The following is a 13,985-nucleotide window of genomic DNA, read 5'->3' as shown; positions in this document are numbered from 1 at the left end:
ACGTGCCAAAGAATGTATGGTCCATTTTATGACCACAGCCCTACAACTAGAAGGCATGACATAGGGAAGTGATGAATGTAGCTTAGTATTGTAGCAGTAGCTCTGCAGTGGATATATAGTTGTCCGCAGCATGATGTAAGGAATGTTTTCTGCATTAAACATTGCCATTTCTCTACACAAAAGCATTCCTGTTATGCCTTGGAAACTAATGTTTGCTCTAAAGGCAGAAAGAGTGAATCACAGTACACTCTGAAGTGTATGAGAGAGTTTTAATTACCACCTAATTTGTCTTGTTTGAACTTAGAAAGGAATACTAATTTATTTTTGTCTGATGCATAAACATTTGGCACCGAATTAATCATAGTTCTGGTTTTGAAGCAAGTAGCTTCAGGGCTGATACTACTTCTAACATACTGAAACAGTATAGTATACATGGAAAGCATAAACAGAAAGATAACAGAATCCATCTCATCTCTTCCTAACTATGTCTATAACATATATATCAATTGCTACAATCTGTCAAAAACTAATTGTTACCTAAAAATTACTAAGTTTCAAGTAACTAATTATTAAGCTGGAAATTAGGAGCAGAGGCATTAGAGTACAATCTTGCCCACATGCTTATGAGTAAACATTTAATTCTGAAAATAAGCATTAGACTCTGAAATCATATAGCTTTTGGAAAAAACCCCAAACAACTAAGGTGTTTCTATAAAGTTATCGATCCTCTTTAATTTACAGGAAACCCTACAACTTATTGTAATTATGCAACCGAAATATGAAAAAAACTACAAGTGCTTAACTTCACTGAAAACAGCAAGGGAACAATAAAATGGTGAATAGAAAGCACAAGTTTTTCAGAGTAGAAAAAGTATACAAGCAAGCAGACATCCCAAATTGCAGTGCTTCTCAAGACTACATTACCCCAACACTTTCTCTCCCAAGGAATATATTTTTGTGACAAGGTCTTTCCTGCCTTCACATGGGCTGTTGCCCACACTGCCCGATTCTGTGTTTCTCTAGGATGACAGCTGAAGAGTCTCCCCCCCAGCGGCAGAGACCGAAGTCACTAGGGATGTGTGTGCATTTGATTCCCCAAAGACTACAGGACTACAGCTACCCGGTAACGTACAAAGCCTTCCTCACACTGAGTGGGAGGAAGACTAAAGAACAACAGCTTATTTGTCTGTGCTATGTTAACCAAGCAGAAGCGGACCCACTCTATGGACTGTTTTTGCTCAGCGTGGATTTAACAGGCACAAGAAACACTATTTTTGCTGTGCTAATGGGGTTGAAGCCTAAAAAAAAAACTATTACGTATTTTGCATATACTGACACAACCTACTTGTCGGATTTGTTTTGTATACCACCCACATTTCTCTCTCCTTAATGATAAAGTTTTATCGTTTTAAACTAGACTCGGAGAGAGGCAGTCTGTCATTAGGCCAAGTGTTAAAATTGCAAAACGCGCACAAGCTTTCAGGCACACAAGCCTCTGGTATAAATGATACAACGTTGCATAACCAGTAAGAAGCATAACAATAATATACAATTATCTGGTGAAAAGAATTAGATAAAGTATTTATTTTGCTAAGTCTCAACTCCCCCTTCATTAAGTAAGAGATATTACTTAGTAATATATATTTTAACTAAGATGTTCATATATACTATTTTCCTACTATATGAGCTTCATCATTGTGCACTATGGAGGAAAAGAAGCTCAGTGGTATAAAAGTAGGACAAGACTCAGCTATTACTCACAGCTTTAATAGTGCGGCTATTTCTGTACATGTGTATAATAAACATAGTTTGGTTAGTAGGTCTATCCATTTGTGTAAACGTCAGGATACCTTTACTAGCCAATGAGCCAAAGGAAAAAAATCTTCTCTGAGTTTGGTAAGGGAGGTAGTTGCCTATATAAGGAGGAGCAGCAATCTAGACACAAGGAACCTGGAGTGATTTCAGTTCCCCATCCCCTTCTGAAATTTGAAAGGATTTGAGCAGCCTGAGTGTGCAAAAGACAGCTGGTGGCTGCTTAACACATAATACTCTGCACCCATCTCCCATTTCCTCTAAGTACATATGTATTTCCTCTAATTATGTATATTCCTCTCCTCATAGGTCTTCTAGAAAGTCCTGCAGGAGAAAAATTGTTCTTGTGCCAGCAGTACATTTGACAACATGTTTTGGATGCTTTCCTCAACCCAGGGCTGGGCAGCTGCTGGATCCCTGGTGACAAAGAGCAGTAGCTGTGGCTGCTTCCCTGCACTTCAGAGGGCAGCTGGAGTTACTGGGCTGGAAGAAAATTCCTTCCTTTCTCCTCTGCGGGCAGGCAAAGACGCCAGTTCGCTCGGAGGGCCTTCTGTGCCAAGGCAATCCCTGCGTCAAGCAGTGCTGCTGCACCCGGCTTCCTTTGCATCATTGGCTGTGCCGGCACAAAGAGGGTCACAGGCCAAGTGTTGAGTCACGGCTTAAAATAGCAGCGGGCACAAGAGGGGATTTCAGACTGCAGCACAAAATGCTGTACAGGGCAGCATGGCAAACAAAACCGCTTTGTCTGAAAAAGCGGCTATCTAAACACAGCTCTTGTTAAGGCCAGACTGATACTACAGTTAAAAAGTGTTGGCATTTTGAAATAGTCCCAGCAGTGCAGAGCTGATGTAATACTTCTATTTAGATAGCTTGCTTTTTGCCTCCAAATGTAGGGGGTTTTTTTCAATAGGCTTTGCCATTAGGAGTGAACAGCAGTCTGTAAGTGGGTAAAAATTACCTGTTTCTGCTCTGTTCCTGTTCAAGCAAGTATTCTGGGCAATGCCTGTGATAGGGAAGGCAGGACCGAGTGTTTGCATCGGAGGGCCCGGCTAATACCAGGTGAAAGCAATGAGGTCCAAGGGTTGTGACAGTGCAGCTGCCTACGATGAGACAGGCAGGAGGAAAGTCGACAAGGTGCCCAAGGGAAAGTGTGTAAAGGAAAGGTGTGCTACAGGGAAATAACTAATACGAAGGTCAGGAGAAAAAACAGCAGAGACCAGTAGGAAACCAGCAGAGACCAGTAGGAGCAGAGACCAGGAGAAAAAAAAAGACTGAAATTTACTGGGGTTTATTGGAGAGTGCCATCGCCATGCTGCGTGGGCTTCGAAACACAATCAAATGAGATAGACGTTGTCCACACTTGACTTCCATGTGTCATCTTTTTCATATCGCTGCTGTTCTGGCAAGTCACAGGCACCAGCTTCCAGAGAGAAGGTGGGAGCGATGCCTTCACCTGCCATGGTGGCCTGCATCTCGCTGTAGCACAAACCGGTGAGTCACCGTGCCCTTAGTGCGCTCTGGTGCAGCACAGCACCAACCCGCGCTGCCGGGCATTTTAGAAGCGCTTCCAGTCTTGGTAATTTTGGATGGTGAAGCTTCCCCTGGCACGGCCGAGGGGAGACAGGAGAAGTGGGCCATCAAACACCTAGGCCTAGCGCGGAAGACGGTGGTTCTTCCTGCTCCCCTCGGGCCTGCCTGCGTCCTCGCTTCACTTCCATTCCAGGAAAGGTGAAAGGAGGGAGGCATAAGCCTTTCCTCGTAGTACAGAAATAAAAATGCTGAACTTTTCTCCAAGGATTGGGTTTGCGCCTCTGGAATAGCAATCACCTGTTTCTGAAAATGAGCCGTTCGCCTCAGGAAGCCTTACGGGCGCCAGAGAGGAACGCACGTTGTTATATGCGGGCCGCACACTGGCTTCTGTTGCAAGATCAGTACTGGAGGCAGACCATCACCCTGTTCTCTTTTAGTCAAATGCTGGATTTTAATGTTTATTTATTTACTGTTTACTTCACATATACGTTCTGGGCTGAATACAAACCCCGACGCACAAAATTAAACAAGAATTAAAATGAAATCTGTATTTGCCAGTAATATCACGACGCTTAAGGGCGGGGGAACAAGTTAAGCGTCCCCGTTACGTACGACTGAACGCCACCAAGGGACAAAGTGACGGATTGGGGAGAGAGGCGTTGTCCGCTGAGGCACAGAGGGGAGGCGCGCTGCCCCGGGCAGATACCACCTCAGGCGGGCGAGTAGGGGGACGACGCTCCCTTCCTCTCGCTTTGCCTTCCTGCCCTGCCCCCCCCCCCCCCCCCCCCCCCAAGAACTGCGTTGAGCAACTCCATCCAGGTCCTTGACCCGCGGGCAGTGCCCGTCTCAGCATCACGTGGGGCATGAGGGCGGTGGCACGGGGTGTGACAGTGCGGGGGGAGGAGAAGCAGGGAAGTGCGACCCAGATTCTTGGCGTGGGGGCGACTCGGAGATGCTTTGACGCTGTTGTACTCTTCTCCGTTCTTCACCAAAACGGGAACGTTCGTTGGCTAGCGAAGTTACTGCTGAGCCTTTCTCCCCAGAGCACAATATTCTGTTGTCCCCCCCCGGGGACCCGAGCGTTTGGTACGCCCCGGCAGAGCGCGCTTGCGCGCAGGGCGGTGCCTGTGTGACTCAGGCGCTGCCATTTTGAGCGGACGGTCGTGACGGCGCAGGTTCGCTTCGCGCTCGCTCCCGTGCCGAGGCACAGGCGCAGACCGAGGCGCTCCTGCCGTCGCCTTCGAGGACGTCCCGGGACCGCCTAGCCCAAGACAGGCTCTCCTCAGCCCTTTCATCTTTCTCTCGGCCGTCCTCCGCCGCCGCTCCGGGATCTCTATGCCCGCCGCCCTCCGTAGGAGCCTTTAGCGCAGGGATCCGCCGCCGTCTCCTCCTCCTTCCGCTGCTGCCACCGCCGTCGCCTCTTCCTCCTTCTCCTCTTCCTCTCTCCGCCACCATTTCCCCACTCCCCGGCACCGGGGCGCTGAGCTAGACTATGGGGACCAGATTGGGGCTGAGCAGCGGCAGAGCGGGCGGCCCGGTCACCGTGTCCACTGCAGCAGGCATGGGGGGGCTCCGCGGCTTCGTGGCTTTATCTTGACATGGCTCCTCTCCGTGCTGCTAGCAGCGCCGCCGCCTCCACTGCTCCTCCTGCGCCCGCCGGCTGCGGGTAGCGAGCGGGCCACGGTCTTGGTCTCTTGCCTGAGTTTCTCAGTCTCTTGCTTCAGTGGGGGGGAAGTTTTGGGAGGGGTTCCTTTTTTTTTGTTTTGTTTTCCTTTCTTTTTCTTATTTTTCTTTTTGTCAAGAGAGGAGGGGGGAATATTTTTTCCCCTCTTAACTTGGTTCGGCAGATTTGCTAGCCTAAAAACTTTTAACCCCGACTAATCAAACACCTGGGGGGGGAAAATGTCTGGAGAGAGGAAAAAAAAAACCTGATGATTGGGGATTTGCTTTTTAGGGGGAGGGTGTTTTAGAGGTTTAAACTTGCAACCTAGGCTTGCAATTAAAAAACCTTGCAAAAAAAAAAAATTTTGTTTTTGAACACCGGAAACGTGTTCTGCAAGAAAAGCAGGAGCTAAACTCTCCATGTTTTCCAAGTGGTGACCATGAAGTGAGAGGGGAGACGCCGTGCAACCGTGAGTGTCCGGCTGCCTTGGGTACAGGCCGCCTGCTGCAGCCTCTGCCCTCCTGTGTAGAGAGGGGCCTAAGGAGAAGCGAAAGGTGTTGGCCATGCCCAGCCTCGGCTAACCGTGCTCGCTGTGGAGCGCAGCAGCAGAGAGAGAAGGATCCCCGGGGGATCAGCAGCCCAGGGAACGTGTGAGGGTTGGGGGATGTAGGGCTATCCCCACTGGTAAAGAACCCGGGTTTGGGGCACTGGTTTGGGTTTTAGTCTCTAGGTGAGATAATACTGTCTTTGAACCCCTTGCCCGCCCCTCATCTATGGCCATCATGATCCCTCTTCTCTTTGGCAGCAGTAGCCTCAGGGCAGTGATGTGCCTGATGATGAGCAGGATGAAGTTAGAAATGACTCCGCTGTTTTTTCTCGTTGCTCCCCTGCAAACCAGCACTGTGTTGTCTGTAGTTGACTTTGTTGTTGGCAGAGAAATCGCGTATCTCCCAGGATGTGCATTCCTCCTTTGCACCCTTTTCTCTGCTCTCCACCAAGTGTAATAATTCTAAACAAAAAAAAGTCGGGCAACATAGCAATAGTGGAAAGGTGAGAATAATTATCAGTAGAGTCATGAATCTGGCTGGGGTAAAACGCAATTTGTAATTTCAGCTTTTTTTTGTAAGCAGAGCAAAAATACCTCCCCACCCCCCATGGATTGGGCTTATGCCAGTTGCTTTTTATTGTACACATAAATTGTGATAAGATTCGTTGGGGTTTTTTCATTCTTGCCCACTTATTCCTGCGGCTAAACTGTTCAATTTTTTTTCTTCAAATTTTTTTTTCCTTGGTTTATTTTAAAACCTTTTGTCCAGCCATGGCTGGACAACTGCTTACTTTGTTTCTTGACCCCTCCAATACGACATTCTCGTAAAATATTGCCTGAGGTGTGGTTTTGGTTACATTCGCGTTTTATCTGTTCAGTTGTATTAGCAGGAATAAAACGGCTTGTTTCTGTTGTACTTGAGTCTTATGAAAAGGTGCCCATAGTTTAGCGACAGTTTCCAAAGGCTTTAGTACCACCTGTATTACAAAATGGGGGACCCAAACTCCCGGAAGAAACAAGCTCTAAACAGACTTCGTGCTCAGCTTAGAAAGAAAAAAGAATCTTTAGCTGACCAGTTTGACTTCAAGATGTACATTGCCTTTGTGTTCAAAGACAAGGTAACTTGGTTTTAATGTTTCTGTCTTACTGTGTTGCCTCTTGCAATGCATGTTAACTATGCCGTGCAAAATCTTGCTGCCTGATGGTGTCTTACGGTTTATCCTTGATAGATTCCATTGACTTTTAAGCTGCTTTTAAATAGCTAATTGCTGTAATATTTATTTAGTTCATGTTTGTCATTTTGGCTTTTTGTGTGTTTGTAGTTATGTAATGCAGAGGGTGCAAGTGCCTCCTCAAATGATGACTTGGTAACTTCTGTATTGAGTAAATATTTTTTCTAAGTTAATACTGTAATTCGTTAAGCCTCATTGTGGTCTGAATTGTATCATTGTTGGCTGTGAAGAGGTGAGTTGAAAAGGGAGACCTGGCTGGAGTGATTGCTAAAGTTACTGCGTTTATCTGGTTAAAGCAGAAGGGAGAACCTGGCAGTTGAAGGAAGAAGTTGAAAAATGCAGTGTTGAAATGGATCGAGCATGCAGGCAAATGTGAAACTGCTGCTACCATTTTGAAAGGGAGTGGGAGGGAAAAGAAGAGGTCTTTATTTTCTTGGCTGCCTTGCCTGCTGTGTGTCTGGGCCAGGATGGGGAGCCTGGTAGTATTTCTAAAGCTACTATAGATCCAGAATTGTAGGAGTGCTTCCATCCACAGGTGGTGAAGAAAAGTAGATGCTTGTAGTAAGTGACTGTGCTGAGCAAATGATGAGGAAGTGAAGATAGAAGCAAGTGGCAGCTTGAGTACTTAATGCAGGAAATGCATGTAGATGAGCACTGAAATTGTTTAATCCCCCTCAAATGTAAAGTTTTTGCATTGAATGTAATAGTTATGTGTTTTTTAATGAAGACTCTGTTCTTTGAACTTTAAGTTTCCTTAAAATTCCTAAGTTTAATTTGCCTTTGTTCATCAGTTCTAGTGCAAACAGAGATGGATATGGTGGGAGGTAATTTCTTGGTACTGTCTCATATTAATAAAGAGAAATATGAATGTTTAAGCAGTGGTAACCATTAGATTTTCTTAGATTAGATGACTTCAGTGGTTTTAGTTGGAGCATTCATACTGCTTTCTGGCTGCTGTGTAGAAATTCTTTGCAAATGCCTGTTCTATAAGCAAATTTTATAGGATTTATCACAGTGAACTGAAGATGTCCATCCAGTGCCAGTTTGCTTAAAGTAGGAGTTTAGTTCAGCCTAGCTCGGTCAGCAAATAGTTGTCTGTTACATATGTTCTGGCTGGGGATGTGGAGAGTGATTTGATAAAATATGCTTTGTCTGTCATGTAGTTGTTAAATAGTTCATGAGAAATCTTGACCTATAAGAAAGCTGTTAGCAGCAGACATACAACTTTAAGCGATTTTTTACATACAGCAAAAACTGTTCTTCCAAATTCCCCATAATGTTTTGGCCTTGATTGAAAGATACTGAAATATAAAAGTTATTTAGCAAATTAAAATAGTCCTACTTTGAGAAGGCTATACTTGTAGCTAACTTCAGATTGGATCTTGATCACCCACTGTTACCAACTGTTGCACTGGAGGACTTTACTTTTCATAAAAGGCCAACTTTAAAGGATTTCAAAGAGTGGAGTGGGGGTGGAGTGTAACTTTATTTGCAAAGAGAAGCTTGCAGGGGCTCTTGGTCAGCCCAAAGTCATGTATTCTAACTGAGGAAAGGGCAGTTCTGTTAATGTTTAGACGCAGCTTTAATGTTTGCAAGATTGGTGTGTAAATCTGCATTTTTGGAGACTACAAAAACATGTTAAACTCCTAAAAAAAAAAGTTGTTGGACTGATTCTGTTTACAATTTATAACACTTTGCATGTAAATTTTAGTGTGGTTTCTACCAAAGTTCTAACTTACGTGATGTGCACTTCATACATAAATGCTAACAGAAAATCACAAATTCTGAAATAAAGAATACCTTATCTGTAATTGCCTAGAACGGATTGTGATCTTAATGTAACCTGTGCTTTTTTTTTTTAGAAGAAAAAGTCAGCGCTTTTTGAAGTGTCTGAAGTGATACCAGTCATGACCAATAATTATGAAGAAAATATCCTAAAAGGTGTGCGGGATTCCAGCTATTCTTTGGAAAGTTCCTTAGAGCTTCTGCAGAAGGATGTAGTACAGCTTCATGCACCCCGCTACCAGTCTATGCGCAGGGTAAAGTTACTCTTCATGCTTGCTGAATTTTAGTTTGTTTTCAACACTTTGCTTTTCTTTGTGAATGTTAAGGCTAATCCTGCTGGCTTTTTCTCAACTCTTCTGCTGGATGAGGGTTCTGAGGGCATGTGTTCATGGGGCCTAGTTTGAAGGCTAACGGCGTATGTATTTTGAAATCAGTTTAAAGATGTAGAGCTCCAGCTTTACCATTCATCTCTCTCATTCAAATATACCTTGAATTATATCTTCTAGCCATCTTTGTCCTTTGGTAGGCATGTGTTAATTCTTGCAACAGCTCTTGCTGTACAACTGAGTGGTTTTGCTGTATGAATATTGGAAGATAGACAATCTTTGCTAATGTTTTCTTCAAGTTGGAATTTATGCTAACTGGATACTGATACTAAAACTCAGTGGAAGGCAAGGAAGACTTGTCCTAGGAGTAATACAAATGGGAAATTGCACAAATGTGGTAATAAGTACCACCTTCTAATTATGTGCCTGTATAGGTAAGTTGCTTGTCTGTATCTTCAGCTAGTGGAGGGAATGTAAGTACAGAACTTTACTGCTTACAGGATGTGATCGGCTGTACCCAGGAGATGGACTTCATTCTTTGGCCTCGTAATGATATTGAGAAGATAGTCTGTCTCCTGTTTTCTCGGTGGAAGGGATCTGATGAACCCTTTAGGCCTGTTCAGGTATTTGTTTTTGTTTTTTAACTTCAATAAGTAACTTACACTTGGAGGCAAGGATAAGTACTCTGTTTTTAACCAACAAGTTGATAAGGTGTGACACTTCTGTGGGTGTTAGAAAGTATGCTGGCTGGTTTTATTTATAAAGCAGTCAATGTTTGGAATGCCATATTCTGCTTCCTATCTTTATGTGCTGTTATATTATCACTTCTGAAATTTAAGCATCTGAAGGTCCTTTGCAAGTGACATTTATGTGTAAATACATATATGATGTTACTGTTTGTAGAATTGGATTAGATATGGCTCTTAGTATAACTAAGTCTTTGTCTAAATATGATGGTGTCATGATACTCTGTGTATTCCAAGTTGCTGTATTTTGTCAGATGGAAGAGGGTCTGAGATGGATGGAATCTTCGCATCATAATTTTACCTCAGAATAAATTTGAAGTGTTTTAGATTATTTTTCAGTAGCCAGCTTTAGCTGTTTAACATTGTTCAGAAGTCTGAATGTACATGTATTGTACATGTCTTTGCTGGTTCTGCAACAATAGACAGTTACTGGAAGAAATGTGTTGTACTGTTGATGCATAGGGATGTTCTGATGGAACAGGCTAAATCTGGTTTTATACATGTAGTTCAAGTTGCACCTTTTGAATTGTTAATATGTCATTGCAATGACTAATGTCTGTGTTAAATTGTGCCAAGACTCAAGTGCGGTGGTGTTGCTGTGGTCTCCAACTTCTGTTTTTCATAAATGAGAAAAAGAAAGAAAGTTGACTGTAAAGCCCCACATTGAAGAAAATGAATTGGTTAAATGTGGGCTTTATCTTAATAAATACTTTATTCCCCTCCCTCACACAATGCAGGCCAAGTTTGAGTTTCATCATGGTGACTATGAAAAACAGTTTCTGCATGTTCTGAGCCGAAAGGACAAGACTGGAATTGTTGTCAACAACCCTAACCAGTCAGTGTTTCTCTTCATTGACAGACAGCACTTGCAGGTAAGCTTATTTTGTCCTTCTTTTTAACAAGTGTGTTTTAATCATAAAATGCTTTTTCTTCTGTGGAACATCAGTGACTGTTGCAAAATACGCAAGTAGAAAAATTGATCTTGCATTCATGCTTGCATTTCATCAGTTTCCTCTGAAACTTACGCTATAAATAGGATTCACACATGCAAAAAACAGCTACAGGCCACAGATGTGTTAACATAGAATTAATGTAATGTTCTTGTACTAAAAATTAAGCTCTAAAATAGACTTAATGTTGTGGAAAACTAAAACATTGGCTTGATTTGGGTGATACTACAGAAATTACTCAAGGGAAGAATGAACAGAATAGTGAAAATATTTTAGGCATTGGAGGTTGCAGAGTGATTTTGAGTTCAGGCTGTTCATATGGATGAAATAGTGGCTTTTAAATGTCTTACATTCCTCCACAACCAGCAGCAAGCTAATAATTGAGCCCAATCTGCTGGGGGCCTGCCTGTTAGTCTTGAGTTAACTTTCATGTTTAATAGCTTTTCTTTGGGTTTTCTTTGCCTCTAGACTCCAAAAAACAAAGCTACAATCTTCAAGTTATGCAGCATCTGCCTGTACCTGCCACAGGAGCAGCTCACTCACTGGACGGTTGGTACCATAGAGGATCACCTCCGTCCTTACATGCCAGAGTAAGGTGCTGGCCAGCAAAATGGGGAAGATCACAGAATGCAGCAGTGGATTTTCACTTTCCTCACCACTTTATTCTTTCAGAATTTAGAAGAAAATGGACTCATGTTCAGAACACTATACATTGTGAAACTTGATCATCCTGGATTTTTTTTATCATTTGTATCTCAGAACTTTACAATTTTTTTTAGATGTTTTCTCCATGGACCTTGTGAAAGAGAAGATGCGCTGCATGCTTCTGCACTGCATCAGCATCTTCCTAAAATGTGAGATGAAGGGACTGTACACTGAAACAAGTGTGCCTAAAAGCACAAGGTGATCATTTGTGGTGGTGTTCCCATTTGTGCTGGTCATGCCCCCTAACATCTATAATGTTAACCATCAGTATTGGAGGGTGAGAAGTGAATGTAACGGGTATAAAAGCCTTACAGCTTTGCTGTTAATGATTGTATCAAAGAGCACTATCATTCATTGTAATGAACGGAAAAGTGGCTATTACAATAGGAAGTAAACGTGGGAAAGAAATCCTTCTTTAAAAAAAAAAGCATCTCATTTAATGTCTAGGCATTTTTTGCCACTTTAATTTTGCTGGGCCATGTCTAAGTTTACTGGCACTTTTGTTTTGGATCTCTTTCCCCAAGTTGCTGTATAACTGTATGAAAATATTCTTTTGAGTTGGATGCATTTATACAGATGAGGCAGACCTGGAGTCTGAAGCCGCTAAAGCAGCTAAAAATAAAGTAAAATAATAGCTGCAGAAACAATGTTGGTAGAGGATTATTTTTTTTTCTTGAGAGTTGAGACTTGTAAACTGGCAGGTGAACTGTGCAGGAAATACTGGTTTCTAAAACATTTCTTATGGAAAATCCATTGAGGTTTTTTCTTTTGGAATAGACATAACCAATGTAAAATAGTGTTTGGAGTGTCAAAAGTTGGTTCTGACACAACATTTTAAGATTGTGCAATGATAAAAGGAAGACTACTGTATAGCTTTGAAGACAAAGAAGGCTCTGCTTAAGGGTTGAGTACTTGAGTAAAAACTGCATAAGCCTGCTCCCTTTGGATAAAACTAGTGCTTACCTGTTTAAAACTTGTATTTAGCTTTTGTTTGGAATTGGAAAAAATTGGAACTTAAATAAATTAGGTGAAAGATGACTGGCTTTATGGAAATCCTATGAATTGAATTTTAGTGTCTTACATCTTGTGATCCGTTGCAAACGGAGAATGTACAGACTGTAAAATGGTATTAAGATTAACAAAGATTAGTGGCAAAGGTGGTGTTACATATGTGGGCAATGTCTGTTTTCAAAAGCAGCTGTCAAACAATCGAATTACTAGCATACTATTGTATTGGTACATGGATATTTTTAGTTCTTTGGTCATAAGGTCCTACAGGTTAAACTGGATCACCCTGGAAAAGTGCTGCCTGAAAGCTGCCACTTCACATTAATAAAGGCCTTAAGTTACAAAGAAGTATCTTGAAAATGCTGCTTTACAGAATGCTGACTTCTAGAATACTTAGTAACCACCATACCTGCTATTAGTACTTAAAATTTCCCAGCTTTGTGATCTTTCTTTGAACGGCCTGTAGGATAAGTGTCCACATGATGCTTGAGAGAGGTCTTGTAGGGTCTTGAACATTCCGGTTTCATGGGTTTGGATTTTGCTGCTTAAATGCAATCCCTTCTGTTTCTTAACTTGCCATTTTGGACATCATCTCACAGTAGTGAGAATATGGCCATAGTTAGTTTGGTTAGCAAAGCAAATGACTTAGTAGGTCTCACATCAGGAATTTTGTTTTATTTCATTCTAGCTTCTTAAGATGTTGGCCTGAGTGGCTGTGTGCAATGCTTTTTAAGTGTCGGCAGTGGTATGATCTTGAACTTTAATTCTCTGTCTTGCAGGGAACAACCTGTTCAGTTTAATTGCTTTTTTTAATTTTGTATGGGATGTGTAAGATGCACAAGCTACTCATTTGTTCTTCGTGACAGCGATCCCAGAGTTAAATACTGTGCTTTTTTGGGAGAACGTAGTTGTATAATGCCAGTTATGTTGAATGTGGTCTCTTCTACCCAGCTAACAAATGTCATGCTTTTGCTGTGCTATCAGATTTTTTTACAGCCATCTGCATTGTGTAAGTTGTGAAAAAAAGATAACGGAGAACAACAGGCTTCAGAGCATGAAAATCTCTGGGAGAATATGAGAATTTGTTCTGCAGTCATCTGGTGTCTTTGAAAGGTATCTCTTCCTCCACTTCAGCAGGTTGACTTTGAAGGGGCAAAGATTAAACTTTAAATCATCCCGCTCTTTCTCAATAGAGCTTCTAGTTCAATCTCGGAGTATTCTTCAGCAAAATGCCCTTCAGAAGTGAATGGAAGCACTTCACAGTATCTAGATTTTGGTTTCAGGCCCTCTTTGTATCAGCTTAGTGGCTTTTTGGTAGGCAAGTGTGAATGGTGCAGGGATACATGTGGAGGCAGCAAAATGAAGTAGGCAGAAGCCCATTAAATCTTTTACCTAAACGAAGTCTCTAGCAAAGGAGGGCTTGTGTCAGGTGCTTCCCAGATGATGAGGAAAAACTTAAGGGTCCGAGCCTGTACATGGCTGTATAGTTTCCCATTGCTTTTCAAGCTTTTTCAGCTGCACGAATGTTACCAAAAATACAGTGAAGATGGACAAACTGCTTGTACAAGCATTGCCCAAATGTGATAGGCCTGTAGCTAGTTTGCAGTGGATGCCCTTTGTCACAAACAAAGCACAAATTGTTTCTTAAAAGCTATTGCCTTATACTAAAATTGCTGCATTA

At 42.4% G+C, this 13,985-nt stretch overlaps 1 protein-coding gene across 1 annotated transcript; it reads left to right on the top strand.

The window, feature by feature from the left end:
* Window positions 1-5,846: 5,846 nt before the first annotated feature.
* On the top strand, window positions 5,847-11,185 carry LOC309417207 (uncharacterized protein C6orf62 homolog; the record flags this gene model as incomplete). Its single annotated transcript, XM_082014667.1, has 5 exons — window positions 5,847-6,670; window positions 8,647-8,823; window positions 9,396-9,518; window positions 10,379-10,513; window positions 11,060-11,185. Exons 1-5 carry the CDS (start codon window positions 6,542-6,544, stop codon window positions 11,183-11,185), a joined length of 690 nt encoding a protein of 229 aa, XP_081870793.1. The 5' UTR covers window positions 5,847-6,541.
* Window positions 11,186-13,985: the final 2,800 nt, after the last annotated feature.

This window comes from Phaethon aethereus, assembly GCF_964289735.1.
Source record: "Phaethon aethereus genome assembly, chromosome: 2".
In the NCBI taxonomy this organism is placed as follows: Eukaryota; Metazoa; Chordata; class Aves; order Phaethontiformes; family Phaethontidae; genus Phaethon; species Phaethon aethereus.
Note: the sequence above shows the minus strand (reverse complement) of the source record. Positions and strands in the feature narration are given on the sequence as shown.